Below are 22,870 nucleotides of genomic sequence, written 5' to 3' on the forward strand. Positions count from 1 at the left end.
AAACTTTATGCCAAAATTGTTAGTCTAGAACATTTTGATTTATGAAAACTTAATGTCTTCTTACTTTAAATATGGAGTTCATTATCTGCCCCCAAATGCCTGATTTTTAAGATCTCCAACTCATGTTCAGTGTGCAAATTTCACAAAGACAAAATTTGGTAAATTCTACCTGAACTTTAATGGGGAAGTTTAGTTATATTTTTGGTTTATTATGAAACCGTAGCGGGACAGATTAGACTATCGTGGGCCGCAACAATCTAGTTAATGAATTGGAAACACTGATGGGTTAAAAATATCATTGCTAGAACAGAACCTTGAGAAACTCCATGTGTGATATTAGGATATCAGTTGGCCATAATAGATGGAAATTTGTCTGTAAGAGCAAACACTACTCAAATGATATGATTGTCATATTAAACATATTTAATTATTTTCTTTATTTTCACAAATGTGTTTTCAGTGGTGTGAGTGCTGACCAGATCAGAGATGTGTCCTGTCAGACCAGCACATCCTCCTCCTGTCAGAAACACAGTCATCATGACACAGAAGCAGCCCAGCAGCTCGATTCTCACCAGCCAGTGCATGATGATCTGCAGAGAGTCAAAGACCAGCACAAAACCTGCATGAAGAACAAGTATGAGAGCTTATTTGAGGGAATCAAACTACAAGAGAATCAGACCCTCCTGAACAGGATTTACACACAGCTGTACATCATAGAGGGAGAGAGTGAAGGAGTGAATGAAGAACATGAGGTGCTACAGATGGAGAAAAGTTACAAGACTCTCCAAGACACTCCAATCAACTGCAATGACATCTTTGATCCTTCAGCTGAACTAGGATATGAGGAGAAGAGAAGAGAGAAGAAAGACAAAATCAAGACTGTTCTTACTAAAGGCATCGCTGGAATTGGAAAAACCGTCTCTGTGCAGAAGTTCATTCTGGACTGGGCAGAGGGAAAAGCCAATCAGGATGTAGATTTCATGTTTGTGCTTCCATTTAGAGAGCTGAACTTGATTAAAGATCATCAGTACAGTCTTCACAGACTTCTGCTGGACTTTCATCCTGAACTTCAAGATCTGGACTCAAAGATTTATGATGAATGTACAGTTGTGTTGATCTTTGATGGTCTGGATGAAAGCAGAATTACACTGATGTTTTCAGACAGTGAGAAAGTTTCTGATGTGACTGAGTCTTCATCAGTGGGTGTGTTGATGTCAAACCTCATGAAAGGAGATCTGCTTCCCTCTGGTCTCATCTGGATCACCACCAGACCAGCAGCAGCCAATCAGATCCCCTCCAAATACATCAACCGTGTGACAGAAATTCAGGGATTCAATGAGCCTCAGAAGGAGGAATATTTCAGGAAGAGAATCAGTGATGAGCATCAAGCCAGCAGAATCATCTCACACATCAGAAGAGCAAGAAGCCTCCACATCATGTGCCACATACCCGTCTTCTGCTGGATCTCAGCCACTGTGCTTCAAAACATCCTGAAACAAGATCTCAGTGCAGAAATCCCTCAAACTCTGACTGAAATGTACATACATTTCCTCCTCATTCAAACTCATATGAGGAACCAGAAGTATGAAGAGAGAGATCCAGAGAAACTCCTGCAGTCCAACAGAGAAGTGATTGTGAAACTTGCTGAACTGGCTTTCAATCAGCTGATGAAGGGCAATGTGATGTTCTATGAGGAGGACTTGATTGAGAGCGGCATAGACGTCACAGACGCCTCAGTGTATTCTGGCATTTGCACTGAGATCTTTAGGGAGGAATCTGTGATTTATCACAGGAAGGTTTACAGCTTTGTACATCTGAGCTTTCAGGAGTTTTTTGCAGCACTGTATGTGTTTTTCTGTTATTTACACAAGAACAGTGAAGTTCTGAAAATGTTCCTCACAGGAATGTCCAGAACTCAATCTGGGAATGTTTCTCTGGATGCGTTTCTGAAGGGAGCAATGAATAAAGCCTTGAAGAGTAAAAATGGACACCTGGATCTTTTCCTTCGATTCCTTCATGGCATCTCACTGGAGTCCAATCAGAGACTCTTACAGGATGTGCTGATTCACAAAGAGAACAACCCAGAGAGCATCAAGAAAATAATCTACAACCTCAAACGAGGTCAAAAAGACAATGTCAGCCCTGAAAGATGGATGAATCTGTGTCACTGCTTGATTGAGATGAGGAATAATTCTATTGTTGAAGAAATGCAGGCATTTTTAAATTCTGGAACAAAAGACAAAAACCTTTCTCTTGCACAATGTTCAACTTTGGCAAACATGATCCTGATGTCAGAGGAGGTGATTGATGAGTTTGACCCTAAAAAGTACAAGATCAGATCATCACAAGAGGGTCGAAGGAGACTTTTGCCTGCTCTGAGGAACTGCAGAAAAGCTTTGTGAGTGTGAAAAAATGAACATAATATCAACTGAATTGAAAAATCAACATAAAACCCCCTTAATGATGGATTAAGTTGGTCTTGACAGCTGCATGCCTTTTAATCAAATATCCTTTTTTTCCCAGTTTGGCAGAATGTAATCTCACAGATCAGCACTGTGAAATTGTGTCTTCAGCTCTACAATCATCAAACTCCCCCCTGAGAGAGCTGGACCTGAGTAACAATGACCTGCATGATTCAAGAGTGAAGCTGCTCTGTATTGGACTGAGGAGTCCAAACTGTCAACTCAATGTTCTGAGGTTTATGTTTCACATTTATTCATTACAGTTTCTCAATTGTTTGTATATTTAATTGGAACTTGAAATGCAATCACCAACACTTAAAAACTCTAATGTACCAAATCCTTAATCAAGGCTGGAAATTGCCATTACAGTTCCTGCTTTACACTCAGTTTTCAGTTGTATATCATATAAAAAAACACTACACAAAACAAGTGAAGCAAGAGTTAAAGGTGAAGGAATGAGGGAAAGAGGAGGTTGAGGACAAGTAAAGACAATTGTCTTCCCTAGTGAAAAAATAATATACTTGAGGACAATTTATTTATATGTACTTAAAGGGGCATTTCACCCATTTTAACATTGTTTTTTTATTTAAAGTGGGTCATATATGTAGTCGAAATGTAAAATAATTTTTGAATTTGGTGCCTTCGTGACCGAGAAAAGACAAAAAATAACTTCAGGATGCATTTGTATGAAAGACAACAACTCCCACAATGCACCACATTGCACAGCTCCGCAAGCCACTCCCACTAATCCAGAAAGCGCATGTCTGCCTATAAGAGAAATCACTCTTCCGTCTACAAGACTAGCTACCACCAGAGCTTAAAATTCATTTCACATTCACACAAAATGTCTAGTTAGTTGGCGAACTCATTAGTGCATTACTCCTCGTTTGTATTTCTTTCGAAAAGGTGAATTATTGCATGGTACCTGGATGTTCAGTCAGAACATATGCGGTGCAAAACTAGGATAGTTCTCAACACAAACGTCCGTGTCCTCGTCTGATTCAGAGATTTCGTCCAGGAGAAATTGTCATCGTTGAAATTCTTTGCCGCAGACGGACTCTATCTCTGTGTTCGTAGCGGTTCGTAGCTGCATAGTGAGATCGCCGGCGCCACCGGTCCGCCCTAACTCGAGCCAGTCCGGGCTCCTCGTCCGCAGCAGACAGGTCTTCTGCCTCGGCTGCTCTTCGCTATAATGCGGCTTGTAAAGGTAGCCACAAACACCTGATTCAAGCATCAGACTTCCGAAATCCTCTTCCTCTATATCATATTGAGCACTCTCCTCCGCTGTTGTCATAACTGTACATCTGTCTCCACAGCGCCTGTTAGCTTAGCTTCAAATAAGATGGAGGATATTGCTTTCAGTTTCAGAGAGTAAAGTCCCACCCACTGATCTGTAATAGGTCTGTAGCGTGAGCGGGTCCCGCCCCCTGGGAAAGATGAGGAACGAGTGTTGTAGTCTCAACAGAAATCCCCCACTCTGACACTTCCTCCTACAATGACGCAAAATGACGATTTTTGCGTCATTGTTGGAGGAAGTGTAAGAGATAAATAACGGATTTCTCCCGTCTCAGGGGAAAATGAGAGAGTGTTGCACGACAATTCAATAGTATGACTGGGTTTCTAACAATGCAAAGCTTAATGCAAATGGGTGAAGTGTCCCTTTAACCCTCTGGGGACCAAGGTGTTTTTGGCGCCCTTGAGATGTTCTGACATGCCTTGACATTTGTGCTTTTTTCAGTTATTTATAAACATGTTAATGGCAAAGGTGTGAATTCACTCTATATAGCACAGACAGAGCTACCATAATATGCGAGCAACTTGTATGTAGATGTTTGTATTTTTAAGAGAATAATGTTTATGCGTGGTTATTGGAAAAAATTAAAATGAAAGTTGCTGAATTAAGACCACAAAACACATATTAAATATGTGTCCACAAGACTTTTGACTAATGGATGTTGTCCCTTTGAGTTCTAGCTTCAAAATTATGTGAAAATAGTCTTGCTTTATCGTTCACAAAAAAAAATACATTGATTTAAATGGTGTAAAACAGGTTTTGCTTGGAAAGCCAATATGCGAGGGGGAGGAGTAGTTTACACCTTAGATTACAATGTCCCACCCACTCTGCATAATGACTCTGCCTAATGAGCCATTCTTTCAGGTGTGACACTGACTGAGCCACAATGCAAGGACAAAAGATGTATTTAGAAGAAGACTTATATTGACCATTTAAGATTTTGCTTACATCTCTCTTGTAAATATGTGTTGCTATTTTATTAAAAATGTTACAATTACAACAATAATTACAATTTCAACAATATTTCAAGTGTACTCTTTCTTTGTAAAAAAGAAAAAGAAAAAAGATTATAGGCCTACATTTTATCATATGTATTCATTAGTTTGAATATAGCCAACATTGGAACATCTAACATCTTAGTCTATGACTTTATTTTTGACAAATATATATATATATATATATATATATATATATATATATATATATATATATATATATATAACGTTAGATATGATCAGAAATTGCTAAACAAAAGCTTATTTGATGTGGCAGTATATTCTACAGTAGCCTAAAAACTGTACCCAAATCTAGTCAACAAGTGACTGACTGTAACGTTGTTTTTATGAAATATTAGGGCATATAAATGCTAATTTGCAGTTTAATACGTTGCTTATACAAATACATTTTATTTCAACATAGGCTATTCCAGTCGATTTTTACTCATCTCAGTAGGCTATAGCAAAGCAGTTTATTCTTTCACACACAGACGCGCGATTTATATTTAGGCTAAACAGTCTTTACAAATATGTACCCTTCATTCATCTCACAGAAAGGCGAGTCATATTATAGAAATGCGATTCATCTTTTTGCGGTTTGCATAGGCCTACACTAACGTTATTCCATAACGTTATTCCACACTTGAGAAAAGAAAACAGCCTACCTCACTCCGCAGCGGGATCTGCTCCTCATATCAGGAGATATTGCTCCTCATATCAGCACTATTCTGAGGAATCTTTTCTCCATAAGGTAGGCTATATTATGTCTCACTCGATCGCGACGCGCTTTGTTTACAGCTGATGTGGGCGTTTCACAGATCTTCAATAGTTCTCAGAATTTGCGTTTGAATAGCATGCGCTCTCCGGGGAGTGGTCACATTACTGTGAATGATCTCGTAATGAGCTCGACTGGAGTCGCTCTCTTTTTATACAGATTACAGAAGCTGAGAATATTTGTTTTTTATATAAGTTACTTCATTTAACAGATGCGATCTCAAGCTTTATGCCCGTGGGTCTGTTTGCCTGTTTGACTGAATTTTCGCGGAGTTATAGATCATTTTCGAACGCGTTTCAAATGGGAGTTTACTGACAGAGAGAAGGCAGAAATCGCATCATGTTAATTTTTCTTTATTTGTCAAAAATCAAAGCACTTTATTTTTATTGTGAGTATACAGAAAAAAAATAGAAACTGAACAGGATCGATTGATGTATTACACGAAAATGAAAGATCAAAATTAACAGAGCATTTAGTGTTTATTTTCATTGCTAAAAAAAAAAAACGAGCAAAACGCGCGGGCGCGTTTTTGGTCCCCAGAGGGTTAAGTATAACTAAGTGTATATTTGGCCTACTATAAATTGGTATACTTAAAGTCTGCTAAATAGGAACAACTAATTAAACTTTTAGTGCTTTTAAAACACATTGCAATGGCATTTCAAGTACACTTGAAGTGTGCTAATAACATCATTATAGTGCGCTCTGTTGTGGAAATACTAAATCTGACTTCTTTACCACGGACAATTTAAACAACTTGCAGTTGTTAAAAGTTTAATACAGTATCTCGCGGTAATTCCCTGAATTACCTGAATACTTACAATACAATACAATACAATACTTCCCTGAAGTAAGGTGACGGCGTCCCGTCAAGAAGCTACTATCACTACCTCAATCACACCTGAGAACACAGGTCTTTAGCATCTATACACCCTCACCGTCCTTCTCAGGTGTACGCTGGTCCGACACAGGATCATTAATACTAACTCAGAGTATTACAGCCTCACCCCGAGGGCGGGTCTATAGTCTTCCAACACTATCACTGTCTCTAAGGTGGTCTTTTGAGCAGAATCTTTAGTACTTCTATTACTACCTCAATCACACATAGATGTTCTTTTTTCTTTTGAGCGTATAATCTGTTTCTCAGCTGTGCAGCATATACCTGACACGACTCCCAAGTTGCTCTTTGTAGAAATTAAGTTTTATTCACTGCCGGGAGATCACTGGTCACAACAACCAAGTGAGTCTCTTGAATAGAAAGATACATGTACATTTATATCATTTTACAGTTGAGTAAAACTCAATGTCACTCAAGTCTTCTTCACTGTGATTTGTTCTGGTGATTGGTTTGTAATGATCTGAGCTAGTCATATGACTGTTAGTTCTACTGTGTTAAGCACTTTTTGGTTAAGTATATATGGCCTTTGACCTGAACATCTTTAGTCTGCATTTCTCTGTACATTTAATGTTGAAAATACCCATTACATAAAATATTTCTATCACAGCTCCAAATACAATAAAGTAATCTTATCTTGGCACAGCTTAAGAATTTGCCTTTTACTGACATTTTAACTCATATCATCAGTGAGAAAATGACACCCCTTACATTTCAGCAAATATTTTAGTATATCTTCTTAACTCTTCCGAGTCGCCGATCACGCCGGCGTGATCAAATCACATGACCAGTTTAAGACGTCGAAGCATAAAAACAAAGTCACGTTGAGCGCTGCTGTCCACTTCTGTCGAAAGTGCTGGCTTGAAACTCTATTTTACTTTTTGTTTTGTGTTGATAGACCAAGTAAAAACGGAGATATGATAATTTAAACTTTATATAATTTTTTTTTGAAAATATTGACGCGTTCGTAAAGGAACGCAAGATGGGATGCGACAGGCGTTGCATTTATTCTCATAACTTCGTCGGTTTTTGTCATAAAGCAAAACGGAGAAAAATGTGTGAATCTGCTGACTCTGCTCTTCAGGCTGCACATTTTAGGGAGTGGAGGAGGAGCCAACTGAGCAAAGAAGTGAAATTGAAAGGCGCCCGCGGGAGTCGGGAGATTGACGGAGTAGACAGAGAGACATATATATAGAAAGAGAGAGATTGAGATATTATTACTAGTTTTTGGAAAAGTTTGAAAAGATTTTGAGAGTAGTTTAGGAGTAGTGTAGATAGTTTAGGTAGTTTAGGTAGTTTTTTGTGGAAGGAAAATGAAGCGAATGTCTTTGGTCTCATTGTTGACAAACTGTTTTGAGGAGTAGCACAGAAAAAAAAAAAAACTCACCTGATATTCGTTGTAAATAGTTGTATATATAGTTTGATTTTGTGTTTATTTTACCTTTTGTATAGTATATTTGCACTTTTTAGGAACCCCTCTTACTCAAGGAAGGAAAGCCCTGTAATGTAGCTGTCTGTGTAATTGTACATTAAGTGTTTTGTAGAGTTTCTAAGCAAAAAAGAAAAGAAAAAAACACCTATTGCCACACCTGCTTTTTGCTGTATATAGTTAGATTTTATCTCAATTTTACCTTTTTTATGTTGTATTTGCACTAATTGGGAACCCTCATACTCTTGGAATGCAAGGCCTTAAATATAGCTCTCTGTATAATTGTGTGCATAAACTTTTAAAAAGTGGCAAAGCTAAAAAGAGGAAAAAAAGCCTATGGCTACACTCGCTTTTTTTTGGTAAATCATATTTTTTTTGTATATAGCTTCATTATATCTGAATTTTACCTGTATATGTTGACATTTACAACTTGTGTTTACATTTTAAACCTTTTAAAATGCTTCATTGAGCATGTTTGTGTTTTTTGTAGTAAAAAACCTAATTTTTCTATTCGGATTTTGTGTTTTTTGTGTGATTTTGGGTCCAGTATGTTGATACAGTACATAAAAGTGAAAAAATAATTGTCTGTTCATATAGGTGATGTTGTGCTGAAAAAAACAATACCAAACATTGGTATGGTAAACATTTGTTTATGTCGCAAAATAAAAAAAAATAAAAAGTACTCAAAAACGGCCAAAATAGCCCAAGACTCCGAAGAGTTAAGGGACAATACTATAGAAATGAAACTTGGATATATTTTAGGGTAGTTATTGTGCTGCTTGCATAGCAGTATATATTTACTGTCCTCTGAAAATAACTCAACATACAGCCTTTATTGTCAAAATAGCTGGCAACAAAAGTGAGTACACACTAAGTGAACATGACAAACTGTGTCCAAAGTGTCAATATTTTGTGTGAGCACCATTGTTATCTAGAACTGCCTTAATCCTCCTGGGCATGGAGTTCACCAGAGCTGCACAGGTTGTTGAGAACATGATGAATAGGACATGTGGCTTTGTATGGTTAAACGATGTACAGCTATTATCACTTAGGGTGTACTCACTTTTGTTGCCAGCTATTTTGACAATAATGGCTATATGTTGAGTTATTTTCAGAGGACAGTAAATATATACTGTTATACAAGCAGCGCATTGATTACTCTAAAAGATATCCAAGTTGAATTTCTATAGTATTGTCCCTTGAGAAGATAAACTAAAATGGTTGCTGAAATGTGAGGGGTGTACTCACTTTTGTGAGATACTGTATGTACATTGAATGTAGGAACTACTACTGACTGTAATCGAACACAGGTCGCCACGACACAAGCTCACTTGGTTTACCAGTTGCACCACCACGCACATATTCATCACGCAAACTTGGGTTACTTTGTGTTCTTCCTTTGTAAGTCCTGCTGTAAGCAAACCGATTTTTCCATCAATGACAGCACAAATTATATGGATTTAAGGACTGTGAATTGCCGAGAAAAGTCTCAATATAGGCACAATAAGTGGTGTGTGAAAATAAACGCAAAACTGTAAAACATGAAAGTGCGTTAAACTTGAAGCTGTTGAAGAAATAAAGCCAGCTGACACAACATTAAATATCATCCCTGTTGCTTGTGCACCTTTTCCTGCCACACTTTTTCCTTCCAGTCAACTTCCCATGAATATGCTTTGATACAGCGCTCTGCGAACAACTAGCCCTTTCAGCGATTACCTTTTGTGACTTACCCTCCTTGTCAATGATCGTCTCCTGGACAGCTGTCAAGTCAGCAGACTTCCCCATGATTGTGGTTGAGGGTTCTGAACTAGTATTTATACACGGTGAATGTTAATTTAATCACGTTCGAAATGAAATATTTTAATATTTTGAGATAAAAAGGTTTTTATTTTATTTTGAGCTGTAGTCTGTAGTTATCAACATTTACATAAACAAAGGTTTGAAACATTTTAGTTTACATGTTATTAGTCTAGAATATATTACATTTTCACTTTATTAAAAAACTGATGAAAAATATTGCACTTTTCCACGATATTTAAATTTTTTGAGACGCAACTGCACATATAAATTAGGGCTGCTTGATTTGGCAAAAATCATAATCATGAATATTTTGGTCAATATTGAAATCACAATTATTTAACACGATTATTGGTGAGTGATATGATCAAAGTCTTATTTTATGATATGAATAATTTTAACCCTCTAGGGCCTGATTTGTTTTCTGGGCCCTGGAGGTGTTTTGACATGCCCTGACATTTGTCCTTATTTCTGTTACTTACAACATTTTCATGGCTAAAGTCCGATTACACTGTATTCAGCACAACCTCTGTTAAAATAATATGTGAGCAGCATTTATGTAAAAGTGTGTAGTTTTGAGAAAATGGCGTATGTGCATGGTTTGTCAAAACAAAAAAATGTAAGAGCCTGAAAGAAGGCCATAAAACCCATACCAAATATTGGTTCACAAGACTTGATAAAAGTTTCTTGTAGCCTAGAATTTTTGCTTCAAAGCGATGTAAAAATCATCCATTTGTTTCTCATTTCTCCCCTGATTAGGTTGGCACACTGTAAGCTCACCAATCGGTGCTGTGAAATCGTGTCTTCAGTTCTACAGTCATCAAACTCCTCCCTGAAAGAGCTGGACCTGAGTAACAATGACCTGCGGGATTCAGGAGTGAAGCTACTCTGTGCTGGACTGAAGACTGAAACTGAAAACTGTCAACTCAACATACTGAGGTACTTGAGGGTCTGTGAAAAATAACCACACAAGGACATATCAAGGCAAACTTATTTTGAAATGCTTTATTTTTTTCTCATAAGTCTATATTCCAAATGCCATTATGCATATTATGTAATTAAATGGCTTTCTGTGAGGAGTTTGCATTTTCTCTGTGTTGGTGTGGGTTTCTTCATTGCACTCAGGATTTCCCCACAATCCAATAAGTGAATTGGAGACAGTAAATTGTCCATAGATGTGAATATATGTGTCTGTGTGTGAGCCCTGTGGTGGACTGGCCATCTGTCCAGCGTGTCCCTTGTCTGTGGCCTGAGACGGTCCCCATCCAACCTCACTGAGCATGAGAGGACCTGCAAAAAAGAATGGGAGAAAATTCACACATCCAGATGTGCAAATCTTGTGGCATCATACACAAAAAGACTTTAAACTGTAATCTGCACCACATTAGGTGCTTTAAATAAGTACTGAGTTAAGGCTCTGTGTACTTAAGCAAATAACTTAAGTAAATATTTTAGTATCACAAATCTGTTTTTTATTTTTTTATTTTTTTATTTATTGATTTTTTTCGCTTTGTCATTATATAGTGTAGATTGATGTCGAACATAAGGTTGCAACATGAAAAAAAAATAAAATAATAATAATAAATAAAGGTGTGAATATTTTTCCAAATTGGCAGCAATGGCTGTACAATATATTTAGGCTTACGATGCTTTTAAGTTAACTTGTGTTACTTTAGCTCATTTTAATTAATTAAACTGAACAAGAGGCAAAACAGATTTTTTTGAGTGTATGTTTGTTGTATAATGTCAATTGTGATTTTCACTTTGATGCAACATAATGAGTATAATAACCCCAAATCACAATTTCTCATCGAAGCAAAATCTGCCGATTACAAGGAGCTGGCAAACACAAACCTTTTCTCCTCCTTGTCATTCAGAGCTGATTTCCTGTAGCAGAAATAAGTCATGACTATAGTGCCCTCTATAGTTCTGGTGCAGTCATAGTGCACATGTGTCGAATGTGTCCATCCTGAGCTTTATTGGAAATTGTATATTGGGTCAATGTAACTCAGTTAAGTTAAAAAAGCATTCCCTTGTTTTATGTTAAATAAACCTGATTGAATTAGGTTACAACAACAAAATTAGAAATTATAGGTTGAATAAGTTAGAAATACCTCCTTAAAGCAACAACTGCAATTTCACTTTTTTATAGTGCATGTTTATGTGAAAAAAAGCATGTTTTCTAATGTTAAAATAAATAACTTGCTTATCATAAATTATATCCTCGGATGTATCAAGTCCCTCAAAATGAATCCAAAACCATTTCCGTTCTTTTTCTGAGGTAGATTCTTCCAGGATTATTTCTCACCGCATCCCAAATTTCCGAGTTAATGTAGACATGTGAATCTAATGTTGCTGAAACCCTGTTTTCTACCAACTGACATATTTGCACGGGTTCACTGCTTATGTATTAATTTGTATGTGTGAAAGAGAACCAAATAAAAAAAAGTAGTGATCTCTAAAATTGTTATTGATTAAAATAAATAGTTTTTTTGGGGAGACCGAATTCCCTTGAAGTATATCGGGGCCTTTACATTCATGTTCTTTGCCGACCCTTTTTCAAAAACATGAGACAATGCATACAGTGCCCTAAAACACCAGTCTGTATTAATAATATTGTTTTTGTAATGATTTTTTCTTATTTCTCCCCCCTATTTAGGTTGGCACACTGTAAGCTCACCAATCAGTGCTGTGAAATTGTGTCTTCAGTTCTACAATCATCAAACTCCTCCCTGAGAGAGCTGGACCTGAGTAACAATGACCTGCTGGATTCAGGAGTGAAGCTGCTCTGTGCTGGACTGAATAGTTTAAACTGTCAACTCAACATACTGAGGTACTGAGGTACTGAGGTACAACTCAACATACTGAAAAATAACCACACAAGGACATATCGTGGCAAACTTATTCTGAAAAGCTTTATTTTTTCACATCAGTCTATACTCCAAATGCTGTTATGCATATGTAATTAAATGCCTTTCTGTGTGGAGTTTGCATTTTCTCTCCGTGTTGGTGTGGGTTTCCTCCTTGCACTTCGGTTTTCCCCACAATCCAATAAGTGAATTGGAGACAGTAAATTGTCCATAGATGTGAATATATGTGTCTGTGTGTGAGCCCTGTGGTGGACTGGCCATCTGTCTGGCGTGTCCCTTGTCTGTGGCCTGAGACGTCCCCCAAAAAAAACAATTTAAATCAATAATTAAATAACTTGTTTTAAATCAAATCATTCGGGTGCCAGACAGGAGTTGGCCAGTTAAAATAAACCCAGGAAAGCACAAGTAAACCACCTGTTGAAACATATAATGTTCACAAAGTCTGACTTTTTCTTTCTTTCAACATAAAACTCTGTTTGCATGAAAATGCAAAACAATTTGCAGTAAGCTGACATGAGAGATAGTTACATCTCAATCTCATATACAGATTATATAAACAGAGAATATTTGTTTTCGTTTTGAATAGGATAATTTAATAATTTAAATTTAAAAAAACGTACATGTGTCTATAGACATATTGCTCATGTCTATTTGACAAATTTTCGCTGAGTTTTGGTTTCTTTTTTGAGGCACTACAGAAAAAAGTTCATAGAGATGGCAGAAAACAGCCTGTTTGTTTTGCATTGATTGCAAGTGGACACAAATGAAAGTAAACGTTTTACAGTTTCGAATGATGTTTTGCTGTATAACCGTATTACCATAAATTACATAAATTTGTCGTTTGCTGCTTTGTGAATAAATCCACCAAAAGGCGCCGGTATGTCTGACCCAGACGACCCCAGAGGGTTAATTCTTTTAGATTTTATGGGTAAAATATAGTTTTTTATTTTGAAATTATAACTTACAATTAGATCCTTAAGATAATTTGTGGCTGAGTTTTGCACATTTTATAACTCTGTGATTTCATTCAAATCAACCACAGGCCACCAGTAGATGAAACACACTAACATGAACACTTACTGTTGTTGTAGATTATCTCAGTGTTTGGTGACAGAGGAAGGTTGTGCTGCTCTGGCATCAGCTCTGAGTTCAAACCCTTCACACCTGAGAGAGCTGGATCTGAGCTACAATCACCCAGGAGAATCAGGACTGAAGCTGCTCTCTGATACTCTCAAACATCTGGACAAACTCAAGTATGTTAAGTAATATAACAATAATCCTGTCTAGTGTGATTGGTTTTATTTTTTTTAAAGGGTTAGTTTACCAAAAAATTAAAATTATGTCATTATTTTCTCACCCTCACATCGTTCAAAACCTGTAAGACTTTCATTCATTTTCAGAACAGAAATTAAGACATTTTTTATAAAATCTGAGATATTTCCATTCCTCCATTGACAGTGTTACCACTTCAACGCTTCAAAAAGTTCATAAAGAGATTGTGAAAACTGATCTATTTGAATTTAGCTTAATCAAAATTTTCTGAGGAGACATGATCGCTTTATATGATGAACATATTTAATTGACTCTTTTATTCACATATAAAATTCATCAATGCACACATCAGTTATGTTAAACAGAAGCTCAGACATGCTTGGTTGATGTGTGAGAACATTTTTTTTTATCACACCCTATACCCTCAATCACTATTCCCTACATTAGTTCACTACTATAGTCCACTTGACAGAGTGAATAAAAAGACACTTATAAACACCTGATAAGCAGAATCACTGAAGGACAGAGAAACATGAACAGAAAAAAGAGAAACACAAGAACTACAACTGACTTCCAGCCACAGAGTGTGAAAACAGTTTACAAACCAGTTTAACATTATTTCTCTCAGACATGTACAAAAGTTCTTGTTGAGAATTAACAGATATTTAGTTGTCTGATATTCAGATATTTATCTGATTCAGTGTTCTCTTTCTGTGTATAAGCTTTGAATTTATGGGTATTTAATATTTATCAAACAATATCTGTGAATTTACAACATGAAATCCAGCAATGTTTCTGTAAACATTTATTATGAAGGATATTGAAATAATAGTGCATTAAAACATTTTGAACTCTTCCTTGACTTAGACACAGACATCAACATCAATAATCAGCACATGAATCTCAACAATGGTGACAATCAAATGTTTCATGTCGCAATGCATGCTGGGTTCCAGGATTGTATAAATCTCCCAGCATGCACTGCAGTATGAACAACATTTTTTTTTAAAATATTGCCACCATTGTTGAGAGACGTGCTGATTTTTTATTTCTCTGTGTTTCTGCAAGACAGTGTAGCTCTGTTTCTGTGGTTGTGCACGAGGTGTTCAAAAAATGTGTCATTGTAACTTATTGCTGTAGTTTCTGCAGGACGTTTGAGCTTCCGCAAGAACCAATGAGCTTCACTCTTGTGTTTTGAAGCAGGTTTGAGCTTCCACAAGAACCAATGCGCTTGACTCTCGTGTTATGAAGCAGGTTTGAGCTTCCGCAAGAACCAATGCTCTTCACTCTCGTGTTATGAAGCAGGTTTGAGCTTCCGCAAGAACCAATGCTCTTCATTCTCGTGTTATGAAGCCGGTTTGAGCTTCCGCAAGAACCAATGAGCTTCACTCTTGTGTTATGAAGCACGTTTAATCTTTTGCAAGATCCAATGAGCTTCACTCTTGTGTTATGCAGCACGTTTGAGCTTTCGCAAGAACCAATGAGCTTCACTCTTGTGTTATGCAGCACGTTTGAGCTTCCGCAAGAACCAATGAGGTTCATCAATATAAGCCATCTGTAATTGAGACATTTATTCAAGAAATTCATTACAAACAAAGACATATAACACAGATAAATGTCATGCCGGAGTGGGATTTGAGCGAAGGTAATTTTACCGTGTGAGTGAGTGGTACATGAGTGGATCGTTCGCTTGGGCCGTGAGTGATTGAGCGAGCGCACTGGCATAGAGTGGAATATTGAGCGGAGCATCACACCGCTTCACTCACAAGCTGTGGTTTTTGTGGGAAATTTTAAAAGAATCACTGTTTTACGGCAGATCAAACAAATTGACCAGTGATCATTTTAATGGGCCATAACTGGGTATTAATTGCTCTGGATATAAATATCCTAAGTATAGTAAACTATTTAAAGCAGTGGTTCTCAAACCTGTCCCGGAGTGCCACCAGCCCTGCACATGTTGTATGTCTATATCTGACACACCCATTTCAGATCTTGCAGTCTCTACTAATGAGCTCATGAGTTGAATCAGGTGTGATAGATGAGGGAGACATACATAATGTCTCAAAATGTCTCAAAATACTAAAACAGTGGTACTCCAGAACTGTTTTGAGAACCACTGCAGGGCTCCAGACTGCGGCCAAAATGGTCGACATATGCGAGAATGTGCAAGTTAAAATTTGACGTGGTTGCATTTGTGCGAGTGTATACATGGTCACGCACTTAATCAGTGTCTGCCTACCTGCACTTTCATTAGAAATGTATCTAATCTGTCAAGTATTATCAACGAGGCCAAATCGGCTAATGATTGCGTTCACACCGGGAGCAGGAGCGTCGCGTGAGCAGCAGTGAAACGGTCCAGTGAAGTGCAGAGGCTAATTTTTCTGCGCTGCTTTTGATGGACAAAATAAATATTGTAACGTCTGAAGAACGACAGACAAGGGAGGCTTCGTTCCTTAACTTTTAATCGGAACACAAGAACAACTTTCTCTCTGCCCGGCCTTTTCCGAACTCACCGCATTAACCCTATAACTGCTGGTGCAAAATAAAAAGGCAATTTCACAACAATAGTAACTGTAACTTAATTACTAATTTTCAGTAAGTTGGCCAACACTGCTGTCCACACAGAGTTTAGCTGTAAGCTATATATACATTTTTTTTTTATTGTAGGCCTATCGGTGTTTTGTCCAGATGGATCCGGCTTTTTGGGAGACTGAAACCGCTATTTTTTTAAACCGGGTCCCAGAGTGGAGAAATCTGAAAACGACACCCTTGCGTTCTCTTACGAGAGGTCTCTCGTACTGCGTCTTAGCTAAGACGCTAGGGGAAAAACCTCTTTTCCACAAGATACTGAAGCAAAAAATTATCCTTTAATTTTGAATTATTGTAAAGCGCGTTGCAGCAGCACGCAGCCATAGGCGAGACGGCTCGCTCGCTCATTGGCTGCTCTGCAGCAACTGCATAAGCCTATCGAGCGAGGCCTGCGGTGACGTCAGGCCAATGAGGTTGCTTCACGCCCTCCTTGCCACTTCCCGCCAAAACGGGCGGGGCCTAGCCCTATAAAGGGAGCTCGAAAAGGCTGATTCACTGTTTTTTCATCTCTTCAGCGAAGCTCACAAATCGTTGGATCACGAGAGAAGCAGCGCGTTGTCTGAGAAAGCACCATCAGCGGGATGAGCCACTCCAGAAGCTGCTGGCCAACGCCGCCTTCACCTATGTCCTTTTCTCTATACTGTGTTTTTTGTGTATGTACCATTCACACTAAAAGAGCCACACTTTTTCAAGACGCCCCCCTTTCCTAGAGGATCTCGCAGCTCTCGCGCTCGCTGACAGCGACCGCCCTCACTCCGAGCCAATTGCCTATGGTGACTCTGAGGACTCACCTGGCATCCTTCTCAGAGGCTGCTCCTCCTGGAAGCGGACGGTCGGAAGGGTTCCCCCTGTGGCTCAGTGGTGGAATCATAGGTTTTTCACATGGGAGACCGGAGTTCGAATCCCGGTCTAGCGGCATATATTTATGCCGCCAATGCTTTGCTCTGTCAGTCCCCTGAAGGTGACTGCAGAGGTACATTTTGCAGCCAGCAAGCGCGTAGTACCCGTTTGCCTGCAACCGAACACCGTTTCTACGGTTCCCGTGCGTCACTGGCGAAAGGAGAATGGAGTGTTTTAGCCCCGTTGAAACCGGGCGATATTCACTCTTCTCACATTCTGGCATTTTTCAGGCGTCTGAAAATGTCAGTATTGCATGTTGTGCTACCCGCATGCCTGCAAACAAACGCCAGTGTGGATAATACTCGCGCTACTGAATGTCTATGTATCTTCACTGTCAAGTATCTTCACGGTTCTTTAGTAAAGTTATTTTCCAGCTAAGGTTAGTTATGATTGATTTAAAAAAAATTATTTTGCTCAAGCACAGCCCTTCACACAGGGCTCGCGCCCATAAAATCGACTCTGGTCGATCGCGCACCCAACATAGTAAACGTGCCCACTACCCAGTGCCCACAAACACTGTTATACATGTCACACGGTTTCTGTAAAAACGAAACCTGTGCGCGCTCGCTCTGCTCAGGCAGACAGCGCGTCCAAAGCAGTAAATGTGCCCGCTCCCCCGCGCCCACACTTACTCACAGACACCATAAGTCCTACGGGACTCGCTCAGCCCTCCCTCACTCGGTTAGGCACCGTAGTAGGGTCGAGGGCGAGCGCTCTGCCCGCTGTGATCAGCGCGCTCCCCACCTCGAATGTCACAGGCGTAACGCCTATGTTACAGCACACCGAAGCGCTTTTGTCGCCCAGCGAACAGAGCGTGCTTTGCATCCAACCCTTAGCCAACCACGCAGATGCATGGGCAGCGCTTCCAGGGGTTTCGGAGTGGGTGCTAGACATTATAAAGAAAGGCTACTCGCTACAGTTTTGACAACGTCCTCGCCGCTTCACAGAGCTCGTCGAAACTATGGTGAATTCAGAAGTAGCACACCTACTTCGTGCCGAAATATCAAAACTGATGAGCAAAGGGGCTATAGAGCCTGTATCTCAAGCTCAAAGTGAAGGGGGGCTGTACAGCAGATACTTCCTGGTTCCCAAAAAAGACGGGGGTCTCAGACCCATACTGGATCTAAGACAGCTGAACAAAGCATTAGTGAAACGCAGTTTCAAAATGCTCACGACCAGAAAAATCCTCGCGCTTATTTGCCGAGGAGACTGATTTATGTCGATAGATCTGAAGGACGCGTATTTTCAAATACAAATAGCGTCACGTCACAGGCGATACTTGAGATTCGCCTTCGAGGGCCAGGCATACCAGTATACAGTCCTGCCGTTCGGTTTGTCCCTAGCGCCTCGTACATTTATGAAGTGCATGGACACAGCGCTCGCACCTCTCAAACTTCGAGGCATGCGAGTGCTGAACTATTTGGACGACTGGCTGATTATAGCTCAATCACAATCAGAGCTCGTAGAGCACAGGACCATTTTACTCCATCGCCTCGAGAATCTTGGTCTCAGAGTCAATTGGACGAAGAGTTCTCTGAACCCCAGTCAAACGATATCGTTTCTGGGCACAGTTCTGGACTCGCAGTCTATGATAGCGCGGCTGTCACCACAGCACGTGCTAAACATTCAGCGCGCAGCGAGCTCTTTCCGCTGCGGCACGACCGTCCTGCTCAGGAAATTTCAAAGGATGCTAGGTCTCATGGCCTCAGCATCATCAGTTCTTCAGCTGGGCCCGCTCCGCATGCGCCCTCTGCAGTTCTGGTTGAAAACGCGAGTACCACGCAGAGTGTGGGCATCCGGTCAGCTGCATCTCAAGGTAAATCAGAGCTGTGTTGCAGCTCTGAAACCTTGGAAAACGAGCAACTGGTACCAATCAGGTGTAAGCCTGGGGACTTCCTCGAGAGTTATGGTGGTGTCGACAGATGCCTCCACCTCGGGATGGGGAGCGCTGCTCGAGGGCAGTTCGTTCTTCGGCCTGTGTTCAGAACGGGAGAAGCTCCAACATATCAACTGCCTGGAAATGTTGGCAGTGGACAACGTGTTGACGCGTTTTCGTCCCCAAATCAAGGACCAACACGTCTTAGTCCGCTAGGACAACATGTCTGTGGTGTCCTATATAAATCGCCAGGGTGGTCTCAGATCCCGAAACCTATACAGGCTGGCAGAACACCTCCTGATATGGGCTCAGCGCAACTTGCGCTCACTGAGAGCAGTGCACGTGCCTGGGCTCCAGAATTTGGGACCAGACAGGCTGTCCAGGAACAACATTCCTACGAGCGAATGGTCTCTTCACCCGCAAACAGTCCAGCTGTTGTGGGAGAGATTCGGCAGAGCGGAGGTGGACCTGTTCGTGTCTCACGAAAACGCTCACTGCCCCGCGTTCTTTTCCAAGAGCGAGAGCGCGCTGTCCCGAACGTGGCCACGTTGTCCGCTCTACGCTTTTCCCCCCGTCTCTCTCCTGCCTCAGGTGATAGAACGGATCAGGGAAACAAAATGCTCAGTGCTGCTTGTAGCACCGCTCTGGAAGAACCAACCATGGTTCCCAGTTCTGATGCAGTTAGCAGACACTGCCCCATGGCCAGTGCCATTGAGGAGGGACCTCCTCTCTCAGGCCAGGGGTTCGATTTGGCATCCTCACCCGGAATTGTGGTCCCTCCACGTGTGGGCGTTCAACGGGTACCCGCTGACCTCTCAGTGGGAGTGCTAAATACTATCACTCAGGCTAGAGCTCCGTCAACTAGACGGCTTTACGCCTTGAAGTGGTCGGTATTCTCCAGCTGGTGCACAGCTCGGGGTCGTTCACCCCTCGATTGTGAGGTGACAGAGGTTCTCTCCTTCCTACAGGAGCTGTTGGATAAGGGGAGAGCCCCCTCCATGCTCAAAGTCTATGTGGCGGCTATCGCAGCGTTCTCTGAAACAACGCTCGGTCATTCAATAGGAAGGAACGATTTAGTCATCCGCTTCCTCAGGGGAGCTAGGAGGCTGAATCCTCCCAGACCTCCTTCAGTCCCTATGTAGGACCTCTCTACGGTTTTGGAGGCCATGAAAGGTGCCCCTTTTGAGCCCATCCAAACGATTAGCCTCAAACATCTGTCATTCAAAACAGTGTTTTTGTTGGCTCTCGCTTCAGTGAAGCACGTAGGTGACCTGCACACGCTCTCGGTGAGCGCGGCGTGCTTAGAGTTTGGACCAAGCGACTCAAGAGTCATACTCAAACCTAGGCACGGTTACATTCCAAAATCCCTCAACACACCGTTTCGGGCTCAGGTTATTTCCCTGTCTGCCCTGCCGGTGTCGGGCGAGGAAGGGGACACAAGTTTTCTTTGCCCTGATTAGGGCTCTAAGAGCTTATGTGTCTCGCTCTTCTGTCTTCAGACAGACTGAGCAGCTATTTGTCTCGTTCAGTGGACATTCCAAGGGAATGGCTGTTTCGAAGCAAAGCCTATCCAGATGGATAGTCGACTCATAGCGCTGGCATACACTACCAAGGGATTACAATGCCCGTTGGGTGTCAGATCGCACTCCACGAGAGGCGTCGCCTCTTCGTGGGCTTGGTCTAGCGGGATTTCCACGCAAGACATACAGTGAGGAAAATAAGTATTTGAACACCCTGCTATTTTGCAAGTTCTCCCACTTGGAAATCATGGAGGGGTCTGAAATTGTCATCGTAGGTGCATGTCCACTGTGAGAGACATAATCTAAAAAAAAAAATCCAGAAATCACAATATATGATTTTATAACTATTTATTTGTATGATACAGCTGCAAATAAGTATTTAAACACCTGTATATAAGCTATAATTCTGATCCTCAAAGACCTGTTTGTCTGCCTTTAAAATGTCCACCTCCACTCCATTTATTATCCTAAATTAGATGCACCTGTTTGAGGTCGTTAGCTGCATAAAGACACCTATCCACCCCATACAATCAGTAAGAATCCAACTACTAACATGGCCAAGACCAAAGAGCTGTCCAAAGACACTAGAGACAAAATTGTACACCTCCACAAGGCTGGAAAGGGCTACGGGGAAATTGCCAAGCAGCTTGGTGAAAAAAGGTCCACTGTTGGAGCAATCATTAGAAAATGGAAGAAGCTAAACATGACTGTCAATCTCCCTCGGCTCCATGCAAGATCTCACCTCGTGGGGTCTCAATGATCCTAAGAAAGGTGAGAAATCAGCCCAGAACTACACGGGAGGAGCTGGCAATGACCTGAAAAGAGCTGGGACCACCGTTTCCAAGGTTACTGTTGGTAATACACTAAGACGTCATGGTTTGAAGTCATGCATGGCACGGAAGGTTCCCCTGCTTAAACCAGCAGATGTCAAGGCCCATCTTAAGTTTGCCAATGACCATTTGGATGATCCAGAGGAGTCATGGGAGAAAATCATGTGGTCAGATGAGACCAAAATAGAACTTTTTGGTCATAATTCCACTAAACGTGTTTGGAGGAAGAAGAATGATGAGTACCATCCCAAGAACACCATCCCTACTGTGAAGCATGGGGGTGGTAGCATCATGCTTTGGGGGTGTTTTTCTGCACATGGGACAGGGCGACTGCACTGTATTAAGGAGAGGATGACCAGGGCCATGTATTGCGAGATTTGGGGAACAACCTCCTTCCCTCAGTTAGAGCATTGAAGATGGGTCGAGGCTGGGTCTTCCAACATGACAATGACCCGAAGCACACAGCCAGAATAACCAAGGAGTGGCTCTGTAAGAAGCATATCAAGGTTCTGGCGTGGCCTCGCCAGTCTCCAGACCTAAACCCAATAGAGAATCTTTGGAGGGAGCTCAAACTCCGTGTTTCTCAGCGACAGCCCAGAAACCTGACTGATCTAGAGAAGATCTGTGTGGAGGAGTGGGCCAAAATCCCTCCTGCAGTGTGTGCAAACCTGGTGAAAAACTACAGGAAACGTTTGACCTCTGTAATTGCAAACAAAGGCTACTGTACCAAATATTAACATTGATTTTCTCAGGTGTTCAAATACTTCTTTGCAGTTGTATCATACAAATAAATAGTTAAAAAATCATACATTGTGATTTCTGGATTTTTTTTTTTTAGATTATGTCTCTCACAGTGGACATGCACCTACGATGACAATTTCAGACCCCTCCATGATTTCTAAGTGGGAGAACTTGCAAAATAGCAGGGTGTTCAAATACTTATTTTCCTCACTGTATGTATGGCGGCAGGCTGGGCCTCGCCGTCTACGTTTATAAGGTTTTATAACCTAGAGGTTCCCGCCTTGCAGGCTAAGCTATTGTCGGTTTAGACGAATCAGTTTGTCTGATTAGGACACTGAGATCGCGAGCGCGGTGCGCTGCCGACTGTCATGATATGGGCAGTATTGCGTAAGACCCGCATTTCCCACATTAGTTCAGGCTCCACGCCTTGTCTATGTGATGTCATGTTATTGCGTCTGCGGACTCTACCATATAGGGACGGAGGGATTCCCCTCCTGTTCCAGGACTCTCTGTGAGTCCCTCTAGTGATTATGCACTGTAAATCCTGGGCTTCGCTTCCAGGTTTATTGGTGTTTGATCCCAGCATGCACAGCGTTTTGCATTGGGTCCCCTAGCGTCTTAGCTAAGA

At 40.8% G+C, this 22,870-nt stretch overlaps 1 protein-coding gene across 1 annotated transcript in view; it reads left to right on the top strand.

The window, feature by feature from the left end:
• LOC311295309 (uncharacterized protein) overlaps positions 1–22,870 on the top strand; it is a 98,768-nt gene that overhangs the window by 35,214 nt on the left and 40,684 nt on the right. The window contains exons 4-7 of the mRNA XM_084416623.1: positions 461–2,398; positions 2,524–2,697; positions 12,304–12,477; positions 13,606–13,767. Of these exons, the coding sequence (XP_084272749.1) occupies positions 461–2,398; positions 2,524–2,697; positions 12,304–12,477; positions 13,606–13,767 (2,448 nt within the window). The remainder of the gene's footprint in view (positions 1–460; positions 2,399–2,523; positions 2,698–12,303; positions 12,478–13,605; positions 13,768–22,870) is intronic.

This window comes from Rutilus rutilus (genome assembly GCF_951802725.1).
Source record: "Rutilus rutilus genome assembly, chromosome: 1".
In the NCBI taxonomy this organism is placed as follows: domain Eukaryota; kingdom Metazoa; phylum Chordata; class Actinopteri; order Cypriniformes; family Leuciscidae; genus Rutilus; species Rutilus rutilus.